This window comes from Hylobates moloch, unplaced genomic scaffold (genome assembly GCF_009828535.3).
Source record: "Hylobates moloch isolate HMO894 unplaced genomic scaffold, HMol_V3 SCAFFOLD_24, whole genome shotgun sequence".
In the NCBI taxonomy this organism is placed as follows: Eukaryota; Metazoa; Chordata; class Mammalia; order Primates; family Hylobatidae; genus Hylobates; species Hylobates moloch.
Window position 1 is genome coordinate 17,442,097 of NW_026652299.1, and position 26,149 is coordinate 17,468,245.

General features: G+C 41.3%; 1 protein-coding gene and 1 pseudogene across 8 annotated transcripts in view; one reads left to right on the top strand and one right to left on the bottom strand.

Moving 5' to 3' along the window:
- Nucleotides 1-26,149, bottom strand: part of MGAT5 (alpha-1,6-mannosylglycoprotein 6-beta-N-acetylglucosaminyltransferase) — a 329,280-nt gene that overhangs the window by 124,103 nt on the left and 179,028 nt on the right. For all 8 annotated transcript variants that reach the window (XM_058434333.1, XM_058434331.1, XM_032145644.2 and 5 more), the window contains 2 exons: nt 7,616-7,692; nt 6,468-6,557 (listed from right to left, as the gene is read on the bottom strand). In XM_058434333.1, coding sequence (XP_058290316.1) covers nt 6,468-6,557; nt 7,616-7,692 — 167 coding nt within the window. The remainder of the gene's footprint in view (nt 1-6,467; nt 6,558-7,615; nt 7,693-26,149) is intronic.
- LOC116462887 (epididymal secretory protein E3-beta-like) lies at nt 5,142-5,678 on the top strand (annotated as a pseudogene).

Consider the following 26,149-nt stretch of genomic DNA (forward strand, 5'->3'; position numbering starts at 1 on the left):
GAGGCCAGAAGAAGAAGTCTAAATGTAAATGTTGTGGTATATAACATTCATAAACAGGAAGTGTTGCTAAGAACTTTAGTGGGTGAGGGGCTAAAGGGAGAAACTGAGAGATCAGTTAGGCTGACTAACAAATACTGTTCTGTAAACTCAGGATTTTTTTTTTTTTTTTAATTCTTTTAATAAGGATGTCTTAGAACTCAGGTAGTAAGAGCAACAAATATATATAGATGAAAAGGATACCAATAAAGGCTGAACAGAGAAGGTGAAAGAACATGATCATAAATCTCTGCCACCTCCTTTACTGCCCAGAAATATTATCTTGAGGAAAAAGAATTTCCCATTTCAAATGGCTGAACATTTAAAGGGTGTGTGTTGGTATTCTTGGCCAACAATCTGGTGATATTTTTAAAGTACTCCTTGACCCACCCCAAAATGTTAGCTGTTTTTTCATTCAAATTTTGTACTGCAACCTAAACAGTCTGTTCTTTATCAATGCCCACTTTGACAAATTAGTCTGTGCAACACCATTTCCAAGTTATCTTGAGCAGCCAACACAGTTCATAAATCCAAATCATTGTGCTGGTTATTAGGATTTCATTTCATGCTCACATTCACAAACATTTAAGCTTTCAACCTTTCCTGTTGGGCATTAATCTTAGCATTAATCAAGGATTAAGTACGCTGAATTTAAACTCAAGGTTAATTACATGCTCAGCCAATATTAGTTTTACATACTGCCAAGGGAGAACAGAAAGAAGCAAAGACCTTTACGTCTGTTGTTTATGAAATATAAGAACTAGATTGACAAGTAAGGCATGAAACTGCTTCTTTTGCTCCTTTGTGAAAGAGTCATAGACACACTCTCATGCATCCAGTTCAAATTGGCATTTGAAGCAACAGCTTGCACACATCCTAAGATCTAGCAATCAATCACTGGGCAATTTGATTATTTCAGAGCAACTCTACTTGCAATGGCAACAGAAGTGCATACAAGAAAAGCATTAGGAATTCTGGAAAGGTATGATGTTTCCTAGGTTCTGTAACAACTGTTTAAAAAGAAAAAAAAGTGTCAGTGTCAAATATATCAATATCATCTATCAACATAATATCAACAGAGATGAAGAAATTCATTCTAAATTTTGTAAAAGCTGATAGCAGTAAAAGGCTCTGCAGATGCTTAAGTTAATATACCTGAAAAATGACATTCAGAGTAATTACTTTATAGGGCCTTGTCTCTGTAATGGGAATAGTTACATGGCTCACAAAAACAGATACAGAAAATAAACTGCCTGATGTTCTGGAAATACAAGGCTGCCTAATGAATCATTTGCTCATTCCTACCACTTGGAATGGCTGACACCTGGTTTTCATGAGTTATGGCAGCAAGAGAGTTTGTGTTTTTTTTTTTGGAGGCATAGGGTATCGAAATTATGGAGTATTAGAAAACTAGCAATGATGGAGTATTAGAAAACTAGCAGTGAAGATCTATTCATTCTATTCATTGAAGTTAGCTAAATTAGAGCCATTTTCCCATCACAAGTGGATTTAACCATACAACTGAATGCAAAGTCAATGGGTACAAGTCAGCTACCTAAGAACAGTTTTCCTTCATCATAAAGGAGACAGCAGGAATGAAAAGAGCAGGACTTTGGGGATAAGCGACTTGACCTCTCTGAGCTATCTATGACTTGGCTCTCCATCACTCTTTAGAGTTGGCAAGAGGTTTAAATAAGATTGTATATAGCTGACCCATAGTATCTGTTGGGGACTGGTTTCAAGACCCCCATGGATATTAAAATCCTCAGATGCTGAAGTCACTTAAATAAAATGGGGTTGTTCTGTATTTGAGGTGTCTGGTACAGTGGAGCATCAATAGTCTTTCATTCTTCTCTTGTCTGCGCCAAAGTCCCACCTCTAAAGAAAGGCAACCACTCAGCTTTTATCTCTACCATCTCTAGCACAGTGTCAGACATATAACAAACAGCTATGGGGGTATTTTAAGAAAAAATATTGATGGCTTCACTTCCTAGGAGTTAACCAGAAAAGATCCACAGACTACAAGTTGGTGAGGGTGAAAGTACTAACAGAAGTTTCTAATCCCGTAACTCAGTGGAAGCTGGTGCACTGAGACAACCCTAAGAAAGAAAAATGAAGGAAGAGTACCATCGCTTAAGATGGGTCTGAATCTAAATGCTCCAATTCAACTACTAGTGACTAACTATACAAGAGACATTTTACTTCATGTCCTTTTGGCATCTGTCAAAGCTCTGATGTTAAACATAGATCAAAACAAGAATTGGCTCTTTCAATAAGGATTAGGAATGGAATAAAAGTCACTGGTGCATGTGTTGATCACATTAACAACTCAAATGAAGATGTCTCTCTCAATCATCTCCCCAGTTGCAAGAGAAACCTAGCAGATGATACAGGAAATAAAAACGCAGGTTTCAGACTTTACTTAAATAACAATAAGTTAAGTTTCAAGACAGCAAGAGAGAATAAAAGCACACAAGTGAACCAACAGCTCCTACAAAGCCACAGATATTGTCCAGGATTTAAAAAATACTAAGAAGGAATTAATTGGTTTTACAAAACATCTCTACTAATCTCACATTAACAATGGTAGGGTGCACTGGGTCCACACATGCAGCTAATTCCAGTGCAAACCCAAGTATCATGTCCAGAAATGACCAATCTAGGGAAAATACTCTCACCACAAATAAATATGTATGTGAAGTAATGGCCATGTTACTTAGCTTGATGTAGCCATTCCACAATGCAGACCCATATCAAAACACCAAGTTGTATACCATGAATACATACAAACTTTGTCAATTTAAAAATAAGCATTAAGGGAAACACAGCTGAATTTCTATATTACCAGAAGTCAAAGGATCTAAAATTGCACTACACTGGTAAATGAGAACCAGAAATTGATTCTAATTCTAAAATGGAACAATGTTCCCACATATAATGTCCAAGGCTAAGTGACATTCCACAACTATTCTCAAAAAGATCACAACATTTAAAACCACAGAAGTGTCAGTTATGCTTATTGTCTTCTATCTGCCAGGTTGTACTCTAAGTACATTCCTATTATTTTATAAAGGAAGAATCCTAGGCACAAAAGGTTAAGTGACCTCATAGAACTAAGAAAGCAGCAGAAACAGAAGCTCACATCAGGTCTAAGAGTCTAAGATAGTATTCCTATTGAAGGGACCATACTGGTGAAATTCTCCTTTAACTCTCACAGGGTACTTATTACAATGCTATGATAACATAGAAAAGCCCAGAGGTTCAAGGTTATATTCAGATTAAAACTTTTAAGAAGAGGTCTAGTTATCTCCACCCATTCTCCTGGTTCAGTTACCTGCATCCTTTCTTCCTGTTGCTTTTACAATGATTAACACATAACATGGTGTCAAGAAAATGGGTTTTCATTAATTGTTGACAATGAATTCAATAAATGCTCACTGAACAGAATTCAGCCGAGCAACAAAAAGACCACCTGATCATCCACATAAGAAGAGGGTGGAATGGGCTAATGAAGCGTATTTCCCATCTCAGGAAGAGAAAACATAGTTGCTGGTTCCAAAATGAAATACTCAGCCTCAGATAGCAAGTGTTATGTGATCCATCATGTCTCTTCATCCTGTATTCCTCTCTACTTCCCTTCCCCAGAACCTCACTTTTCTTTCTCTCAGCTTAGCCATATACTTCACTGGGAGCAGGGGTGAGGGGTGACAAAAGGAGGGAAAGAAGTCACAAGTAACTGCAGTCTCTTCCATTTGGATCACTCTCCATGCCTTCCAAGGAGATGGAAGTATGGGAATGTAAAATCCTCTGCCTCAGCAGCATACCCCAACATGCAAAGGCTTAAGAAGGCATGAAATTAGCCCAGCTTGTCAGTCATGGAGCCTGGTCAGACTCTGGCTAAATTCTTTCAAGTAGAAAGGGGAATAAAACTTTTGAAAATTTAACTAAATGAGAAACCTTTTCCTCAGGGCAGGAGAGGTACTTCTAATTGACTTTTCAACTAGAGTGAAGGTTTACGCGTGGCCCCAGGCTTTACTCCTCTGGAGAAGGAAATGAGAAGGCAGGCCACAGGCCACCCAAGCCCGAAGCCAGAAACTCAAATAAACGCTACCAAGTCAATTTGCCAGCAGCCTGCTAATGAGGAGCCTCACACACCCAACTCTCAGAGCTGTTCATTTCCAAGAGGTATTTTAACTATCATTAGCTCTGGGGTTTTCATGATGGCAATGGAACAACCTTGTCCCCCTTCCCCCAAAAAATCATGGAGCCCGGTTGGACACCCCAAAGAGTGTAACTTGAATGTACCCAGGCAAAAGAAGTAATAGTCTGAGAGAGCGGCAAACCCCACAGAATCAGGGCCACATGCCCTATTAGCAATACTGTTTGGCCTCTATCCCCATCACCCTATGGCAAAGAAAAGAGAGGCATCTGAATCCCACAAAAGGAAAACTATGACAAGAATATTTTATTTAGCTTCAAAAATGAAGGTATTCTCCTTCCCGCATGGCATCACCAGCTGTTATTATTGGTCAAATAACAACAGCAACAGCAAACAAAAACAGGGGACAGAATAAAAAGAAAGGGCAGCAGAGGGTCTGTGGAGGCATGACCTCGGAATTGGCCAGAACCTGTTTCACAAGACCCCAAAGCTGCCTACACTGCTCCAACCCCTTCCTCCCCCAGTCCATAAAGGGGAAGCCAGCCGGTTTTGATTCCCAAGAGGTTCTAGGTCAAATGGATATCCTTAAAGTCTGTAAAAAATTCAAGTGGCCCATAAAGTTCTCTGCAACCGTTAAAAAAAAAAAAAAATACAAAAGCTGCTATTTAAATTCAAGGGTACAAATGAAAATGAGGCTCAGATTTAGGGGAAAAAAGGAAGGCAAACATAACTAACTTTTAGTTACTTCCCTCCCAGACCTAGCCTTACGCATCTCTTCGCTCTGGCTGTTTCTGAGTTGTTTCTGTCATAATAAACCAGTAAATGCTTCCTGGGCTTTAAAAGGAGGAGAAGGACATAGACTCTGCTGTTCAGATCCACACAATGATCCCTACTACAAGCAGTGACTCAAACGCTGAATCTGAATAGGGTGGCCTTGGTGACTGAGATGGCAACCTCTCTCAAGATCTGGAGCCTGCTCTCAGCCCTGCTTTGATCCTATGCAGGCTGCTTGTACACAGGAAGAACATCTACTGGAGGGAATTCATAAAACATCACTACCCACATCCAAGAGTACAGATGTGATGTCCTCATGAGAGAAAAAGAAGTGCTCTAAAAGATAAGAGCTCTCACATGTTCATCTAAATCTCGGTACCACAGTGAGCATATACGTGCTAATGACAACTGGAATGACTGCTATAGACACGCATATGTATGGGCCCAGAATGCCCCCAATGTACTCAAGTGTCGCTGGGAGAATTCCAAAAATAGCTACACAGAGAGCAGGAGCTTCAGCTACACTGAATTCCACCACAGCGTGGATGAGTATGTTGATGGCATAGAGGACCTGAAGATAAAGCCTATCAGGCAACCAGAAGGTCTACCCACATTCCCAGGTTTTGGTAGAGTATTCCATACTTCCCAAGTGGTAGCCCCTGCCTATGTCCATTGTCCTGCCACTCCCACTGTGCAACTGATACCATAACTTTCCCTATGTTGTTTCTCTGCCTTGAATACACTTTTGTCTTTCATTTACCTAACTTACTTCTAACATTTTTTTTCCTCAAGATTCAGCTCATATGTCATCTCTTCTTGACAAACCCAGGAGATTTCCTGATATTGACTCTCTTTATACCTACCCAAGCTGAATGATCCTCCTTTCTCTAAATAATTTGTATTATTCAAAAAACAAAACCAGAAAACAAGTGTAGGTAAGAATATGAAGATACTAAAACCCTTGTGCACTGTTGGTATAAAATGGGGCAGCTGCTGTACAAAACAGTATGGCAGTTCCTCCCAAAATAAAAAATACAGTTACCATATGATCCATCAATTTCACTTCTGGGTATATTTCCAAAACAACTGAAAGCATGGTCTTAATGGGGAGTTACTGTTTAATGAGTCTAGAGGTTCAGTTTTGCAAGATAAAAGGAATTCTGGAGATGGACAGTGGTGATGGTTGCACAATAATGTGAATATACTTAATGCCACTGAAATATACATTTGAAAATGGTTAAGATGGCAAATCTCATGTCTATTTTACTACTATTTAAAGAAAAACTAGAAAAAAAGGAAATAGCTTACTAACTCCGCTTATTTTTCCCTCAAGGGTGGAAAAAAAAACATCCTTCCTGGGGAGGTAGGGAGAGTAATGAAGAACCATAGGTCCTCCATATAAAAATACCACACGTTTTTAAGCTTTTCAAATTTCAGACTCAGCTACAGAACAGTCCAACCAGTTACATCTACCCAGGAGCCACAGAAAGCTACTCACCTCACTGAGGTAAATAAAAAAAGAGCAGGTGGATCCATCCACTCCATAGTCTGCGTAGCAGGGATCTGAACGCCACATGTCTTTCATCCACTGAAACAAGAAGAACATCTCTGAGCAGCCCATTCACAGGCCCTCCACATCTGCTGACAGGGAAGGAGAGGATAGAGTGCTAAGGAAGGAGTGAATGGCTCAAGCTGTGGCCTAAAGAACTGAGTGATGGAGTCACTGAGCTGAGGTCAAGATAGCCAGATGCGCAGCTCACCTCCTCGGACGATTAACAGGAAGACACTGGCTTACGTTAGGCCTCAGGAGAAGTGCTTAGAGTGGAGAGTAAGGTCGTGGTACAGCAGGCAATAAAGCCCAGGAGAGGCGGTGGCTTAGGGATTTTTATCAAGATCAAGTGCCTAATGGGACTCTGATATCTACACCCCCTCCAGGAACTCCAGTTCCAACAGCCCACAGCACGGTAGCTGAAATACGGTGTTTGAAGGAGGGCATGCACGAGCGTTGACAGATGGCCCACATGGATACTACCCAAATGCTTCTGGGGCTGGTCCCACTGTCCTAACTACATCCCTGAATGGACACTGTTCTCTGAAAACTACCGAGCAGGGAGTGGTCTCCCCAGGGGTAGGCCATACAAATAGGATTTCTGAAAAAAAAAAAGCAGCCAAGTAAAAGAGCAGCCAAGTGTCTCTGGGTACTCAACCACAAATACAAATGTGACACTTAAACCACAATCTGGAGGCTTCACAGGAGGAGCCTGGGGACTGAGAGGGTGGGGAGTTGGGCATTAAATAATGGCAGTTCCTTGTCATTGGTCCTTGAAGGATCACTTGCTGGAGGCTGGGAAACAGAGAGGGGAAATCAGCTTCAAAGACTCAGGAGGTGCCTGAAATGGCCCAGGCTCTTTCATGCTGACCAGTGAGAGCCACTGTTGACCAACCCCACATGGTTGACACAAGCAGAGCAGGGTTGTCATAGCCACAGCCAAAGCCGGCAGGATGGAGGCATCCCATAAATGATACATGTCAAGGGCTCACTCACCCATTTGTGTCACTGAGGAGGAAAAGGAAGGGAAGGGAAAAAGAAGGGGTGTTTGTGCAGATTGGGGATGATGAAAATGACCCTGCTTGCCTCTGCCTTACCTTGATCTTTCCCTCACAGTGGGGGTAGCCGTCCATAGGAGGCAATACACATTTTTCTTGAGCTCCATTAATGATATCTGTGAAGAATGAAAAACAACAAAGGATACAATGAGATCTATAAAACACAAGCCTAACATTCTTGTAAGCCAAGAGGTAGGGAGAGAAACCAAAAAAGAAAGGTCTCTGTTGGCAGCCATGCTCTGATACACGGAGACCCTCCAGCTCCAATACATCTGACTGGTCCACAGTGATGACTGACCTGAGGACAGCCCACCTACAGGCTGGCCAGAGACCTATGACAACATGTGTGGCCCGGCTTAAAAAAGTGAGCCAGGCCAACCAGAGCGCTTGCTTAGAAATCTGCAATAGGGAAACTAAGAAACCAAACAAGTAGGGAGCAGGAAATAAAGCCATGTGATTAGAAGGGTCCTCCAGCACTGGTAGGGACATTCTAGGCTATGTGGGCAAGCTGGGGCCATGAACAGACCTCGTGAAGTCAAATGCACAAGCTGAGAAAGCCAACAGGCCAGAGAGATGTCAATAGAGCTGGTGCACACAGAGCCATAAGGCGTATCTGCACCATCCTAAGGAACTCCTGCCCTGCATCCATGGGATACAGCTTCTTACAGACCCAGTCCTTAGATTTCCACGAAGGTCTCCTTATTGTTTTAAATATTTCCTCACAATAAACTCCTTTTATATTAGCTAGCTTGAATGGGTTCCTACTCCTTGTAACTGTAGGGTCAAAACGAAAAGAAATGCCTTTGAGAAGATAAGGGTCATTTCTTTCTGATAGAAACATTCAATATATTCCTCCTAGCTATTTAAAACCATATATTATTGTGAACTAGAGTCATCCTACAGTGCTATAGAACACCAGAGCTTATTCCTCCTGTCTAGCTATAAAGAAATGAGAAATGTTTGAGATTATGAATATGCTAATTATCCTGATCTGATCACTATACATTTTATGTATCACAACATCATATCACTAAGTACCCTATAAATATGCGTAATTATGCCAATTTAAAAAAAATTAAATGAAGCTTACAGTCTAATGGTGGAGAACGTACAAATAAATGAACAATGAACAATGGAACAATAGTATAACAGGCATTATGGCAGGGCTGCGCAAGGCAAGATACCCAACCTACTCTCCAAAACTCCAAGAAGGCCTCCTGCATCCAGTGACATCTTAGCCGAGATGTGAAGACAAAGTAGGAGTGAGCCAGCCAAAGGGACAATCTAACGATGCCGTTCAAGGAACTGAGGTAGGTGGTCTCAAACAGAAAGAAGTGTGAGGTACTCAGGCCAGACAGGAGATGCAACAGGAAAGGCTTCAAATACCACAATAAGTACCCTGATCTTTACCCTAAGAACATGGTGGAATAATGTTATGGAGGGGAAGATTATGATCACACTGTTATGTAGGAATGACCATTTTAGTCGGAAAACAGGACAACCCTCAACCTATATGCTTCTCTTTTCAGACCTACTGTATTTTCCAGAAATGTCTGGAAAATATCATTACTTACTGATGACAGTTTTCTAAAGAAAGCATTAATCAGAAATTAGATTCCAAACTGCAATATTATTTCACAGGGGTATTGAAATGATAACTCAGTGGCTGCTGGGACTGAGACAGAAGTTAGTGCTAAGGAGGATTTTACCTGCCCCTTGAAAACCAGTTATTTTGACAGTCTGTCACCAAAATTCTTGACCTCTTGATTCAAGTATTTCAACAAGCCCTCTACCTGCTAAGAATAACTAGAGCATAAAAATAAATACCCTCTTTCTCATGGGTCTCTTAGTAGTTAAAATGGAGGTTACTTGGCTTGTCAGAGCCCCTGTTGCATGATCTGTAAAATGGGAATGACTCTGCCTCTATTTCATCCAGCTCTTACTAAGTCAACCCCCATCAAGAGGCTGGCCTGGCACACCCAGTGGCAGATACCACAGACCACAGCAGGTGCTTAAAAGTTGGCATTTGCTATATAATTCCACACAACTTTCACTTGCTATATCTGGGAAAGCAGCATTTCAAATGCACAGACCCTTCTGGAAAAGCATTCTGTGTTTTTGAAATAGATGCAGACTTGAGGTAGGGCTCTCCTTCTAGCTGCCAGCTCCAGAAGCCCTAACAAATGGAATGCCTCACCGAAGAACAGTATTTTCCAACGACCATTATTCCTATCACTATTTTTAATTCTGATTTTGCTTGCCAATGCTTATTTGGCACGATGGGGGGTTTTGGCCAAGCAAATGAACAGCAGCACAGGTTCCATGAAATTAGGCATAGTCTATGAGAGTCTGGGGTTGGTAATCAGACATTTTAGGGAGTACTTGGCGGGGAAATGCCACCCCCTTTATACCACAGACACTACTCTACTCCTGGAATATTCACTGCCAACTAGAGGCTACCGACACGGTGGTGTGGTAGGGTGGGGTGAAGCAGGCTCATTGAATGAGAAAATAAACTAACAGGTCCATGAAGGCCTGCAAGCAAAGGCCCAGTGCTGACAGTGTGGGTCCATTCATTAAGAATTTCAAGGAATAAAGTTAAGGGTCAGCAAACTTTTTTGTAAAGAACCAGGGAGTAAATATTTAAGGCTCTGTGAGCCACAAGGTCCCTGTCTCAACTACTCAACTCTGCTGTTGTCATGAAAAAGCAGCCACAGATAACAGCTGAACGAATGGATGGGCTGTGTTCCAATGAAATGTTACTTACAGAATCAGGCACAGACCCCCGTGTTGCTATGCTAGGAGATTCCCAAAACAAGGCCCCTTGTTTCTGCCAAAGCCTGCTGGACTGACTTCTTTCAAGGCTCTCTGCAGGCCTTCCTCTTCCTGGAATGTCCTTCTCCTCAGTCCTTCCAGGCCACCACTCTTCCTCTGCCCAGTTAAAGCCCCTTCCGCTTTCTTCAGCTAAAGCAACAGTCCTTAATTCTTCCTTCCCAAGCCTAGTCAGGATTTTGTTAGGAATCCTGTCCTCCTCTCGGCTTCCCTGGCCTCCTGCTCATGTCTCTCCTACTGCAGCGAGTCATCACGTTATTCCTTTATGGCAGTCCATCTCCCCTCCCAGCACATGAGGAACCTATAGGAAGGTTATGTCTTCCTGCAGGATCTCCAGACACTATGTGCCATCTGACTGAATAAACAAAGGCATGTTCCCCTCTGCCCAAACGGCCTGACTCCTGGGCTCAGGGAGAACTAGACTGAGCAGAGACTCCCACCAGGCCAGGGCTTTTCCTTTTCCTCAAACTGGTGGTTTGTCAGCTAATTCGACAGTCTCCTCTGCAACAACATGTTCTTATACACGAATTTTCTCTCCTTTATTTAGTTACACAGTGATGGGTCTGAATAGATAAGGGGCTTCCAGAGGCACTGACTTAAGAGTGCTCAAAGTTCTCAGGTAGAGGGAATCTGTGACTGGGAGAAACCGTGAGTCCCAGCCTTCCCAGCGTGGGGCAGAACTGCACCCAAACCTGACCAGGAATAACCTGACCAAGACCTTCCATCACACCACAGCTCATAAGGACTTTCAGCTCCTTTTCAGAGGACGGCTTCTCATTTTGTTTCTATCAAATGACCAAAATTCTATAAACATTTTTATTAGTTTGTGTCCACGGAGGACCTTCCTACCTGTGGAAATGTCTCTCATCTAAGTTTGGTTAAGAAACAAAACTTTGAGCCAAAAAAGGTTAAAGTTACTGCTTTCCAGAGGAAACTGAGCTTACTATACACAAGCCCTCTTCAAAAGAGGGAGGTGGGTACTATGCTTACAGCCTGGGTGACGGTATCCATGGGACCTCAAGCCTCAGCATCACACAGTTTACTCATGTAACAAACTTTCATTATAAAGAGTCCACGTCATACAAGTTGAATTAAGATAAAAAGCGAGGGCATAAAAAGAAAAAAGGAGAAAGATCCTGCCAAGACATGTAACTTGAATGCTCTGCCTGCTGTTTATCCCAAGCTTTCCCCATGCCAGTTTTTTTAAATGTTGAAACGGCAAGGGAAAATAAAAATTTTAAGTGTAAGCAATGAAGCTCAGCTCTGTTTAGGATTCTGTTTAATCCGTTACCCTTACACCAGCCCAGGATGCAACATCTTTCCCCTAAAACTTCACCTCTGTATGATCCTATGGCATTGGCAACCAGGTATCTACACAGAAGGCAGATTATGCAGGTGTAAAAATTCTGTTGCTTTATCAGTCACTTGTGCCCATACGATGTAGTGGGTGTTCGAATATGGGTTTAATCTAAGTGAACAAACACTTTTCCTGCCATCAAAAATGCTTAAGATTCAGGAGGAACATACACACTGCAGGAGCAGAAGCAGCACGAGATGTCACAAATACACGCAGCGGGGGTGTTCCTGTGAGGCGTGGAGCCAGATTCTCCCTGACAGTCCCAACAGACACACACATATCGAGAGAGATGTGTACAGAGGGAAACAATGGCATTTCACATACATATTAAGAAGCGAAAGGGACAAAGAAATATGAAACCAGACAGATATGTGTGTGTGTGTGTGTGTGTATTGCTTGCTGTCTGTGGTCTCAGAGCAAGGAAGGAAAAAGGGGAGAGTCAGGGCCGGAGAAGCAGGTACGGCGGTCTCAAAGGAACGGTGAGAATAGAAATAGCGTAATACAGGACAGGAAAAGAAATGGATGGAGGATAACTTGCCTTGATACATCACATACATTATCCCGTTTTAGAAAAAAGGAAGATGGTTACCTCATCTGACAGTCTGAAAAGTAAAGCCTTTAAAATCCTCAGCACTGACCTCCTAATTCAGCCCACCTTCACTGGGCATCTGCTGCCTGCCACGTGCTGAAATGCCAACACTGCATCCTGGTAAGACTCAGCCCTGCCTTCTGGGGGCTGGCACACGTGGGAGGAAGGGAAACCACACACAACAGTGAATGAGGTCCCCGGCAACGAAGCCTCCTCTACCCGTCGGTACTCCCAGGATATATGTCCAGCACACTGGAGACCCCATCTTGTTTAATAACGGAAGGAACAAATGCAATGAAGAAATGGAGTGCCCAAGTTCCAGAGAACTGAAGAGGAAAGAAAGTGCCACAGATAAAAAGCAGTGGGAGAGCCTTACTCGGAGTCACTGACCCAAGAAGTCCGAGTTCTGGACTGCACATGCCACACAGCTGAGGAAAACAGCAGGAAGCTGCAGCAGTGGGAGAAAAGTCATTCCTGATGCTGGGAGAAGGGACATGGCCTAGCCCCCATGTGAATTATTGACAGTCACATCTTACTGGTATTCAAAAAAGAGAGGTTTATGGTTGTATGAGAGATTTTTTTGTTTTGTTTTGTTTTTTGTTTTGAGACAAAGTCTGGCTCTGTCACCCAGGTTGGAGTGCAGCGGCACAATCTCAGCCTCCCAGGTTCAAGTGATTCTCCTGCATCAGCCTCCCAAGTAGCTGGAACTACAGGTGTGTGTCATTGTGACCGGTTAGTTTTTGCATTTTTAGTAGAAATGTGGTTTTGCCATGTTGGCAAGGCTGGTCTCAAACTCCTGGCCTCAATCGATCCATCCGCCTCAGCCTCCCAAAGTGCTGGGATTACAGGCATAAGCCACTGCACCCGGCCTGGAGATAATCTTAATAAATCATTTGTTAACTGTCCCACTGCTTGTATAAATCAGATGCTAGGTGCCTTGGGTGTCACACAAGGCTACTTGCATCTTCTAATTGCCTAGGATCAATATTTATATGTATATAAAGATGCTATCGTCCTTTTTTTTTTAAGTAACACCAACTATCAACTACGCGGCATCATAAAACATTCACTTACTACAAACTTAAGGTTTTTAATAACCACTCCTCACTGCTGAACAAAGGAAATCTGGAAATATGGCTATAAAAAGAATCTCAAAAACAAAGAGGTTGGAAGTCAGGGGTTAATCTCACTTCTGCCAATGCTTAAAGGTGGTACCATGTGTAAGGATCTCAACTACCTGTTCCTGGGTGAGGATGATCAAGTGAGGAAGTGGAATGGAGGAGAGTGGATGCCAGAGAGAGAGACAGACAGGAGTTTGCATGCAAGCTCACACAGAAGACAGTTCTTTCAGAGCAATGGCTGACCATACTAGGAAGTGAGCCCTTACTAAGGCTCACTTTTCCATACACTAATTCTATATAGCAAAGATGACAGGTATTATTTGAGATGACACTTCTTTTTAACAACCTGTAGAACAGAGGTCCATTAACTTTTTATCTAGTTCTGGACAGGCATCTGATAGATTAAGGGCATCTAAATCCATCGCCATTGCCATTTTAAAGGTTAAAAAAAGGAAAGAAAAAGCAGAAGAGAAAGTAGGTTTATAAAAATTCTCAGAAACCTCAAAGAACATGAGTATCTGTTGACCCCAGGAAGTTACAGGAAACTGATTCAATCTCCTTATCCACTTGTTTTGCTGACCCTAAGATAATCAACTTCACAAGCAAGGGCTCCATTCAGTGCAATGACACTCTAAACATATTTTCTCTCAAAAGGTAAAGGTCTCAGCAATTCTATTTTGTGTCAGACAAGGTAGCATTTCTCTTGGCACACCTGATATGAACATGTGGCCATGCTTATCACATGGCCTCTGCAAAGTGCAGCCAAATGAGCGTGCTACTGGCCTGGCTGCTCAGCCATGGCTGGGAACCGACTCAATCTTCACAATAGGCTTGGAGACACAGCTCTTGCCAGCACCTCCATCAGCTGGCTTGGCCTCAGGAGTGGATGGCAATAAATCAGATTGAAACCAGCCATGATGGAATATAGTCTCCCATTGAAAATGACCTCACCAGTCACTCAGCTTGGCAAATATTCATTTAGGAATGCTTTACTTTTGCGCCATAAAAAAAGTAATTTGATTTCTGTAACTGAGTTATGTACATGAATTCCAGGACCAGGGCTCCACAGCAATAGGAAGTTCCCTCCCCAACAAAGCAATTGAGAAGTCAAGACATGGGAAACACGCAAGACTCACTCATGGACCCCCAGAGGTATATACTGGGATCTTTGAAAATACTTGTTGGTATATAATTTTTGTTTTGTTTTTTAATCTAAGTTGAAAATAGAATTATCATTGCACAAAATAATTTTAGAGCTGCAACAGACTTCTGAAACTACACCATTCAACCCTCTACTTTTCCTGATTCATAACACTAAGGCCTAGGGAGATGAAGTGCCTTCCTCATTCATGGATTAAACAAAATCCACTAGCACCTTCCATATGCAAAGCACTCTGCATGTTCAATGAGGCGTTTGCCTTCTGAGTCAAGATTATTTCCACCACACTGTTGAAATGCACATCATCATCTTCATGTTCTGCATGGGAAATTTCAAGAGTGAACACAATTAACAAATTCTTATTCCCTCTTGAAGAAGCACCTCCAAGGGCCTCATGGACTTGCTGTATAAAAACCAGGAGCTACAGTACTGCCCATGTACAAATACTATGGACATAATGGAACTCAACAAGAAAATCAAATTCAATGTATATATATGGGTTCTCTATGTATAGCTTTTCAAGAATAGAACTAATGTATAAAAAGAATAAAGTTGTGATGACTATGAAAACACACTGCCAAGGTAATGTCATAAAATTTCAAATCACAATTCAGCCAAATAACTCCAGATTCTTCATACCTGTTTTTGTCATACCCTCTGTCGTTTATTTAATTTATTTTATGGCAGGATTGTCTAATTAAGCTGTTAAGCCAGCATTAAGATTTTTCCTTTTTTTGGTAAATTAGTATTAAAAAGGGGACCTAGGACTGAGATTCTCAGTATGAAAAACAGTTATGTAAGAATGCTATACATACACACAGCCACAACATCATATATACACCAACCCTCCATTCTGATAAGCCCCACGGTGCTGCTACTAGAAATGGTCAGCCAGGGAAAAGGTTATCCACACACCCAGGAGCACACACGATAGGAAGAACACAGCTGGGGTTAAATAATTGCTACTGACAAAAGTGGGCAGAGCTTATCATCATTAGTCATCAGGGAAATGGAAATCAAGAGCACAATGAGGTATGACTTCACATCAACTAAAATAATTATAATAAAAATTCAGACAATAACAAGTGTTGACAAGGATGTAAAGAAAGTAGAACTCTCAATTAGTAGAAATATAAAATAGTGTAGCTGCTTTGCAAAACAATCTAGCAGTCCTTAAAAAGTTAGACTTATCATCCGAGTCAACAATTCTACTCCTTGGTTTACACTATGAAAGAATAAAAACATAACTACACAAAAATCTGTAAGTAAACATTCATAAAAGCCTTATTCATAACAGCCAAAATTTGGAAACAATACAAACACCCATCATCCAATTAACAGACCAAATATGGTATATCCATAAAATGGAATATTATTCAGCCATTAAAAGGAATGAGGCGCTAATCCATGCTTCACAAATGAACCTTGAAAACATTATGCTAGACGAAAGCAACCAGTCACACAGGCCACATATGAGATTCCATTTACATGAAATGTTCAGAACCTACAGGCAAATCTAGAGAGAGAGTGAATTTGTGGTTGTTTAGCGTTGAGGAAAGGGAGGAGAGGTGATATGGTGTTTCTTTTTGAGGTGATGAAAATATTCTAACACTGACTATTGTGGTGGTTGCACAGCTAAATATACTAAAAGCCACGTTGAACTAATTATTCTGACTTTTTGTAGAGATGAGGTCTTGCTATGTTGCCCAGGCTGGTCTCAAACTCTTGAGCTCAAGCCACCCTCCCATCTCAGCCTTCCAAAGTGCTGGGATTACAGGCATGAGCCACCACACTCGGCCCTAAATGCCTTAAATCAAACACTTTAAATATGTGAAACGTGTGGTATGTAAATTATCTCAATAAAGCTGTTACAAAAACCAGAAAAATTCTGACATTGACTCATTCAACAAATACTGCACCTAAATTAGAGCATTTGTCATGATTTCAGTAACTTCCTGAGAAGCAAAGAGAAACACAAAACATTATTCACCTTGAGGGAGCCTTAAATATGCTTAGAACCCAAAACTTGCTCACCACAAAAGGCAATTAACAGCCCAATGCCATATACACTTCCCATGGGCTAGTAGATGGGACATGCGATGAGCCAGCAAAATGGGAAGAATGTGGAGCCCTGAATGTCAGTGCAGAGAAGAGCCATTCTATTGGTCTGGACTGCTCCCTACTGGATTATCATGTGACAGAGAAACCACCCTCTGTCTCATTTCAACCCTGAATTTTTGGGTCTCTTTGTTGCAGCAACTTAGTTTAAACCTAAAGTAATCACTGGAAAAATGAGATTTGAGTTGAGCTCTAAAGTAGAAGTAGACAGGAGAGAAAAGGGAAGATGAATACACTGAAGAACAGCAGTAATAATGATGGTAGCCAACAGACTGAGCATCTACTAGGAACACCACTGTATCTATCTTACGTACACCAATTACTTGATTGAGCCTCACAGTAATAAGTACTATTATCCTTCATTCTACTGCAGAAGACACTGAGGCCCAGGCGGATTAAGTAACTTGGCCAAGGTCACAAGTTAGCCATTCCTAGCCCTATCTGCACATTTAAAAATTACTTGGGGACCTTTTAAGAATGTGCCTCACCCTCCAGGCATTCTTATTTGAGTGGTCCCCAGGCAGTGGTTCTGCTACCCCCTTTTTTAATGCTCTGCCAACCTCAGGTGATTCTAAAAGGCAGCCACAGCCGGGAATCAATAGAATAAAAGGCGAAATAACACTGAGGAAAATGAATGGCCAGAGATGGAAAATGGATTTTATGTTATGTTTCAACAATTAGAGTGTTTTACCAGGACAGCAAATCTACCCACAGTGGGCAGGCATAACCAATCAATCATCTCTGTCAGAGGGCACAGGAGAGCAGAGGGGGACAATTTGGTTAAAGCAGGGGACTCAGGGTAGGGTAGTAAGAAATATGGTTGGAAAGGTACACTGACACGGCCTGTCACAGAATCATGAATTCCAGCCTCAGAACATAATTTATCACTGTTATCACAGCAGGAAACGGGAAGGCCACTGAAAACACTTGCGGAGTTTCAGTACAATGGCCAGGGGAAGTAACTAATGGTCTTCGAGTGGAGAAACATTTTGAAAAAAGGTGAAATCCAGAGGAAAAGGGGAATGAAAGTCACATTTTGTGGATAAAAAGGTGACCAGGTGTCATTTAAAAGATACTACTGTATAAAATCTTTACAGTTGAATAGAGTTTATATCTAACATTGTAAATGTCCCCGGAGTTGAAAACTGTCTTTCATTAGTAAGGAAGTCAGGGGTATTTTTCTGACACAAGGTCTTCAAAACAAATTAAGAATGCTCAACCCCCCTTCTTTGATTAACAGCAGCTTCTAATGCTTTTCTTAAATAGTCTCTTTAACATCCATTTTCATTAAATTAATGAAAATTAATTAAATATATTCCAAAATGCTGTCATCCCATCGGCCTCTAAAGTTACAAAGCTGTAAAAATCTGTGTTCTCTACATCTCCAAACAGTAGATCAACCCTCTCATAAGACACTATCTGGCCACCATGCAAGATGCCTCCTCATTAGGAAGAGGACTGCTCCTGGAACTGACACTGAAACGTGTCAGCAGAGAGTAGCACCCGCATGGCCCGGTCTTTTAAAGCCCTTGACCACACTGAACCTCAGCAATGAGAAAGGTAGAAAATGTCATGACTATGCCCCGGAAAAGGCTCCAGGCAGGGCTTTGTCTTGTAGAGATCTCAGCTGGGATTATCTCTCTGCCTTTTATTAATCACATAAGCTGAGCAGGTTACTTAACCTTCAGGAGTTTCTTCACTCAAAAAACAGTCAGCAAAGCCTTCTAACATCTGAGTCACCCTGGCTCCAGGTACTGTACCTGGCACTCATTTATAGCCTCATTCACCCGCAGGACAAATTTCCAAAGTAAAATATGGGATTTTGAAAAAGATAAAGCCCTGAGGAGAGACTGCCTGCACCACACTGAAACATCACACACTAGCTCTCATTAGATCATTTAATCTATTTGTACAATATACTTGTCCTATTGTATATTCTCTGTGACTGTCTTGTCCATCCCTAATTAATTTTGTCACAATGCTTCGTGGGGTATGAGGTACAGTCAATGACAAAAATGCTTTAGATCTATGGAAGGTAAAATTTTAAGTCTTTTTCAATGAATATAATAGCAAAACAGTGTATGCTATATATATTCTAGCAGCTTTGAGATTGGAAGACAAAACTGAGTTTGTAATATGGTTTGGATAATTAGAGTGCTTTTTAATGCAAAACTCTGCATGTATTCATTTCTATGTAAATGCCATTTTCTGTAAGTTTATATTTAATTTTTGCTATCATTTCTTCTGCAACAAAATGTTCCTTAGTATTTTAAGTAATGATGTAAAGGATATGAAATATTCCACATGGGTATCATATATATACTTAGTTACAACAAATGGGCATAACAGGAAATAAACTGGGAGAATGCTAGTTTTATACATCAAAACAAACAAAAAGTTACACAGATATATTCCCAGAAAAAAAAAATGTTTCTATACATACATCTAAAAGAATAAGATATAATGCTAACATACTGAGACATCCTCAGCTGTCAATTTTAAGAAAATATACTGAGAAGTAGGTGGGAGACATTAAAAATTCAAGATACTTGCAAAACTGTATTATATTCTTGAGTTGGGGGCCTAAGGTGATATTTATAACTATTCTCCTTTTCCAGTAAACAAAATAGTGCCAAGCTTTTGCCAAGTCCCCTCTTCTCACATGCAGTTTACTAGAAGAAGGAAAGGGTGTTAGGCAGATAACTTACTTTAACAGTGACATGCCCTTGCAACACAGAGCACCCATATCTCACTTCAACCGCTCAAAGACAGGTTTGACTTTTCTTCTAAAACAGGGTTCCATGTTAAGCACAGTTCATAGATTTCTGCCTGTTCTTATCAAACTGTCAAAGGTGTTTTGAGTTTGGATTTTGTTTAAAAGGAAAAGCAAAGCCATACATGTAGTTTATGTGTGTATATTTGTATTTCCTTTTTGCAACTGAAGAAAAGAAACATGGAATAAATAACTGAGAGAAGGCTAGTTATATCCTTGGACTATTTTATGATAGTATAAATTGCCCAAAATAGGTGTGTGCTCTTCATATCACACAATGCCCACTTTCTGAATCACTTGTCACAAGCGTCTTATAGCTGTTAGTTAAAAACAGGGATTCTATCTGGCCAGCCAGACATCTAGCGGCAAGGTGGAAGTGCTTCGACTATTCTCTTAACAGGAGATCAAAATAAATTTTTGTTTTCACCGTCTCACATAAACTGAGGTTTTCATTTTGTTTTGGTTGCTTGGTTGTGGTCTCTTACCTTACTTTTTAAACAGAAAAATAAATTGCAAGATAATGCAGAATTGAGATGACACCTTGATAGTAAGGTTTTGGTCCTAGAGAAAGTAGAACAGAGAGAATGTATAAAAGAAGCTGAAAGCCAGAATATTTCAAACACCCACAAGCACACCAAATTCTTGGTTACGGTTTGAAGAAAGGCTAAAAGCTATTTAAATTGTAAGTCTCCGGTGACTGATCCAGAGTGATATGAAACCTACAAGCCATTGGCATAAAATATACATGCCAAGCCTGCTAGGTAATGTCCTTGGCTAGGATGCCTCTCAAAAACCAGATTGTGCCAGGCGCAGTAGTGCATGCCTACAGTCCCACTTACTGAGAAGGCTGAGGCAGGAAGATTGCTTGTGCCCAGTAGGTTGAGACCAGCCTGGGCAACATAGCAAGACATGTTAAAAAACAAAAAATCACAAGATGGCCGAATAGGAACAGCTCCGGTCTCCAGCTCCCAGCCCCAGCGACACAGAAGATGGGTGATTTCTGCATTTCTGCTTGAGGTACCGGTTTCATCTCACTAGGGAGTGCCTAACAGTGGGTACAGGACAGACGGTGAAGCGAGCCGAAGCAGGGCGAGGCATTGTCTCACTCGGGAAGCGCAAGGGGTCAGGGAGTTCCCTTTCCTAGTCAAAGAAAGGGGAAACAGACGGCACCTGGAATATCGGGTCAGTCCCATCCTAATACTGTGCTTTTCCAACGGGCCTGGAAAACGGCACACTAGGAGATTGTGTCCCGCACCTGGCTCGGAGGGTCCTATGCCCACGGAGTCTCGCTGATTGCTAGCACAGCAGTCTGAGATCAAGCTGCAAGGCGGCAGCGAGGCTGGGGGAGGGGCGCCCACCATTGCCCAGGCTTGCTTAGGTAAACAAAGCAGCCAGGAAGCTCCAGCTGGGTGGAGCCCAACACAGCTCAAGGAGGCCTGCCTGCCTCTGTAGGCTCCACCTCTGGGGGCAGGGCACAGACAAACAAAAACTCAGCAAGAACCTCCACAGACTTAAATGTCCCTGTCTGACTGACAGCTTTGAAGAGAGTAGTGGTTCTCCCAGCACGCAGCTGGAGATCTGAGAACAGACAGACTGCCTCCTAAAGTGAGTCCCTCACCCCTGAGCAGCCTAACTGGGAGGCACCCCCCCAGTAGGGACAGACTGACACCTCATTCAACCGGGTACTCCTCTGAGACAAAACTTTCAGAGGAACTATCAGACAGCTGAATTTGTGGTCTCACGAAAATCCGCTGTTCTGCAGCCACTGCTGCTCACACCCAGCCAAACAGGGTCTGCAGTGGACCTCTAGTAAACTCCAACAGACCTGCAGCTGAGGGTCCTGTCTGGTAGAAGGAAAACTAACAAACAGAAAGGACATCCACACCAAAAACCCATCTGTACATCACCATCATCAAAGACAAAAAGTAGATAAAACCACAAAGATGGGGAAAAAACAGAGCAAAAAAACTGGAAACTCTAAAAAACAGAGCACCTCTCCTCCTCCAAAGGAACGCAGTTCCTCACCAGCAATGGAACAAAGCTGGATGGAGGATGACTTTGATGAGTTGAGAGAAGAAGGCTTCAGACAATCAAACTACTCTGAGCTACGAGAGGAAATTCAAAACAATAGCAAAGAAGTTAAAAACTTTGAAAAAATATTAGAAGAATGGATAACTAGAATAACCAATGGAGAGAAGGGCTTAAAGGAGCTGATGGAGCTGAAAGCCAAGTTTCGAGAACTACGCGAAGATTGCGGAAGCCTCAGTAGCAGATGCGATCAACTGGAAGAAAGGGTATCGCTGATGGAAGATGAAATGAATGAAATGAAGAGAGAAGGGAAGTTTAGAGAAAAAAGAATAAAAAGAAATGAACAAAGCCTCCAAGAAATTTGGGACTATGTGAAAAGACCAAACCTACGTCTGATTGGTGTACCTGAAAATGATGGGGAGAATGGAACCAAGTTGGAAAACACTCTGCAAGATATTATCCAGGAGAACTTCCCCAATCTAGCAAGGCAGGCCAGCATTCAGATTCAGGAAATACAGAGAACGCCACAAAGATACTCCTCGAGAAGGGCAACTCCAAGACACATAATTGTCAGATTCACCAAAGTTGAAATGAAGGAAAAAATGTTAAGGGCAGCCAGAGAGAAAGGTCGGGTTACCCACAAAGGGAAGCCCATCAGACTAACAGCTGATCTCTCAGCAGAAACTCTACAAGCCAGAAGAGAGTGGGGGCCGATATTCAACATTCTTAAAGAAAAGAATTTTCAACCCAGAATTTCATATCCCGCCAAACTAAGCTTCATAAGTGAAGGAGAAATAAAATACTTTACAGACAAGCAAACGCTGAGTGATTTTGTCACCACCAGGCCTGCCCTAAAAGAGCTCCTGAAGGAAGCACTAAACATGAAAAGGAACAACTGGTACCAGCCACTGCAAAAACATGCCAAATTGTAAAGACCATTGAGGCTAGGAAGAAACTATAGCAACTAACGAGCAAAATAACCAACTAACATCATAATGACAGGATCAGATCCACACATAACAATATTAACATTAAATGTAAATGGGCTAAATGCTCCAATCAAAAGACACAGACTGGCAAACTGGATAAGGAGTCAGGACCCATCAGTGTGCTGTATTCAGGAAACCCATCTCACGTGCAGAGACACACATAGACTCCAAATAAAGGGATGGAGGAAGATCTATCAAGCAACTGGAAAAAAAAGGCAGGGGTTGCAATCCTAGTCTCTGATAAAATAGACTTTAAACCAACAAAGATCATAAGAGACAAAGAAGGCCATTACATAATGGTAAAGGGATCAATTCAACAAGAAGAGCTAACGATCCTAAATATATATGCACCCAACACAGGAGCACCCAGATTCATAAAGCAAGTCCTCAGTGACCTACAAAGGGACTTAAACTCCCACACAATAATAATGGGAGATTTTAACACCCCAATGTCAGCATTAGACAGATCAACGAGAGAGAAAGTTAACAAGGATATCCAGGAATTGAACTCAGCTCTACATAAAGTGGACCTAATAGACATCTACAGAACTCTCCACCCCAAGTCAACAGAATATACATTTTTTTCAGCACCACACACCTATTCCAAAATTGACCACATAGTTGGAAGTAAAGCTCTCCTCAGCAAATGTAAAAGAACAGAAATTATAACAAACTGTCTCTCAGACCACAGTGCAATCAAACTAGAACTCAGGATTAAGAAACTCACTCAAAACCGCTCAACTACATGGAAACTGAACAACCTGCTCCTGAATGACTATTGGGTACATAATGAAATGAAGGCAGAAATAAAGATGTTCTTTGAAACCAACGAGAACAAAGACACAACATACCAGAATCTCTGGGACACATTCAAAGCAGTGTGTAGAGGGAAATTTATAGCACTAAATGCCCACAAGAGAAAGCAGGAAAGATCCAAAATTGACACCCTAACATCACAATTAAAAGAACTAGAAAAGCAAGAGCAAACACATTCAAAAGCTAGCAGAAGGCTAGAAATAACTAAAATCAGAGCAGAACTGAAGGAAATAGAGGCACAAAAAACCCTTCAAAAAATTAATGAATCCAGGAGCTGGTTTTTTGAAAAGATCAACAAAATTGATGGACCGCTAGCAAGACTAATAAAGAAGAAAAGAGAGAAGAATCAAATAGATGCAATAAAAAACGAAAAAGGGGATATCACCACTGATCCCACAGAAATACAATCTACCATCAGAGAATACTACAAACACCTCTATGCAAATAAACTAGAAAATCTAGAAGAAATGGATAAATTCCTCGACAAATACACCCTCCCAAGACTAAACCAGGAAGAAGTTGAATCTCTGAATAGACCAATAACAGGTTCTGAAATTGTGGCAATAATCAATAGCTTACCAACCAAAAAGAGTCCAGGACCTGATGGATTCACAGCTGAATTCTACCAGAGGTACAAGGAGGAACTGGTACCATTCCTTCTGAAACTATTCCAATCGATAGAAAAAGAGGGAATCCTCCCTAACACATTTTATGAAGCCAGCATCGTCTTGATACCAAAACCTGGCAGAGACATAACCAAAAAAGAGAATTTCAGACCAATATCCTTGATGAACATTGATGCAAAAATCCTCAATAAAATACTGGCAAACCGAATCCAGCAGCACATCAAAAAGCTTATCCACCATGATCAAGTGGGCTTCATCCCTGGGATGCAAGGCTGGTTCAACATACGCAAATCAATAAATGTAATCCAGCATATAAACAGAACCAAAGACAAAAACCACATGATTATCTCAATAGATGCAGAAAAGGCCTTTGACAAAATTCAACAACTCTTCATGCTAAAAACTCTCAATAAATTAGGTATTGATGGGACGTATCTCAAAATAATAAGAGCTATATACGACAAACCCACAGCCAATATCATACTGAATGGGCAAAAACTGGAAGCATTCCCTCTGAAAACTGGCACAAGACAGGGATGCCCTCTCTCACCACTCCTATTCAACAGAGTGCTGGAAGTTCTGGCCAGAGCAATCAGGCAGGAGAAGGAAATAAAGGGTATTCAATTAGGAAAAGAGGAATTAAAATTGTCCCTGTTTGCAGATGACATGATTGTATATCTAGAAAACCCCATTGTCTCAGCCCAAAATCTCCTTAAGCTGATTAGCAACTTCAGCAAAGTCTCAGGATACAAAATTAATGTACAAAAATCACAAGCATTCTTGTACTCCAATAACAGACAAACAGAGAGCCAAATCATGAGTGAACTCTCATTCACAATTGCTTCAAAGAGAATAAAATACCTAGGAATCCAACTTACAAGGGATGTGAAGGACCTCTTCAAGGAGAACTACAAACCACTGCTCAATGAAATCAAAGAGGATACAAACAAATGGAAGAACATTCCATGCTCATGGGTTGGAAGAATCAATATCGTGAAAATGGCCATACTGCCCAAGGTAATTTATAGATTCAATGCCATCCCCATCAAGCTACCAATGACTTTCTTCACAGAATTGGAAAAAACTACTTTAAAGTTCATATGGAACCAAAAAAGAGCCCGCATCGCCAAGTCAATCCTAAGCCAAAAGAACAAAGCTGGAGGCATCACGCTACCTGACTTTAAACTATACTACAAGGCTACAGTAACCAAAACAGCATGGTACTGGTACCACAACAGAGACATAGATCAATGGAACAGAACAGAGCCCTCAGAAATGATGCCGCATAGCTACAACTATCTGATCTTTGACAAACCTGACAAAAACAAGAAATGGGGAAAGGATTCCCTATTTAATAAATGGTGCTGGGAAAACTGGCTAGCCATATGTAGAAAGCTGAAACTGGATCCCTTCCTTACACCTTATACAAAAATTAATTCAAGATGGATTAAAGACTTATATGTTAGACCTAAAACCATTAAAATCCTACAAGAAAACCTAGGCAATACCATTCAGGACATAGGCGTGGGCAAGGACTTCATGTCTAAAACACCAAAAGCAATGGCAACAAAAGCCAAAATCGACAAATGGGATCTCATTAAACTAAAGAGCTTCTGCACAGCAAAAGAAACTATCATTAGAGTTAACAGGCAACCTACAGAGTGGGAGAAAATGTTTGCAACCTACTCATCTGACAAAGGGCTAATATCCAGAATCTACAATGAACTCAAACAAATTTACAAGAAAAAAACAAACAACCCCATCAAAAAGTGGGCAAAGGACATGAACAGACACTTCTCAAAAGAAGACATTTATGCAGCCAAAAAACACATGAAGAAATGCTCATCATCACTGGCCATCAGAGAAATGCAAATCAAAACCACAGTGAGATACCATCTCACACCAGTTAGAATGGCCATCATTAAAAAATCAGGAAACAACAGGTGCTGGAGAGGATGTGGAGAAATAGGAACACTTTTACACTGTTGGTGGGACTGTAAACTAGTTCAACCATTGTGGAAGTCAGTGTGGCGATTCCTCAGGGATCTCGAACTAGAAATACCATTTGACCCAACCATCCCATTACTGGGTATATACCCAAAGGACTATAAATCATGCTGCTATAAAGACACATGCACACGTATGTTTATTGCGGCACTATTCAC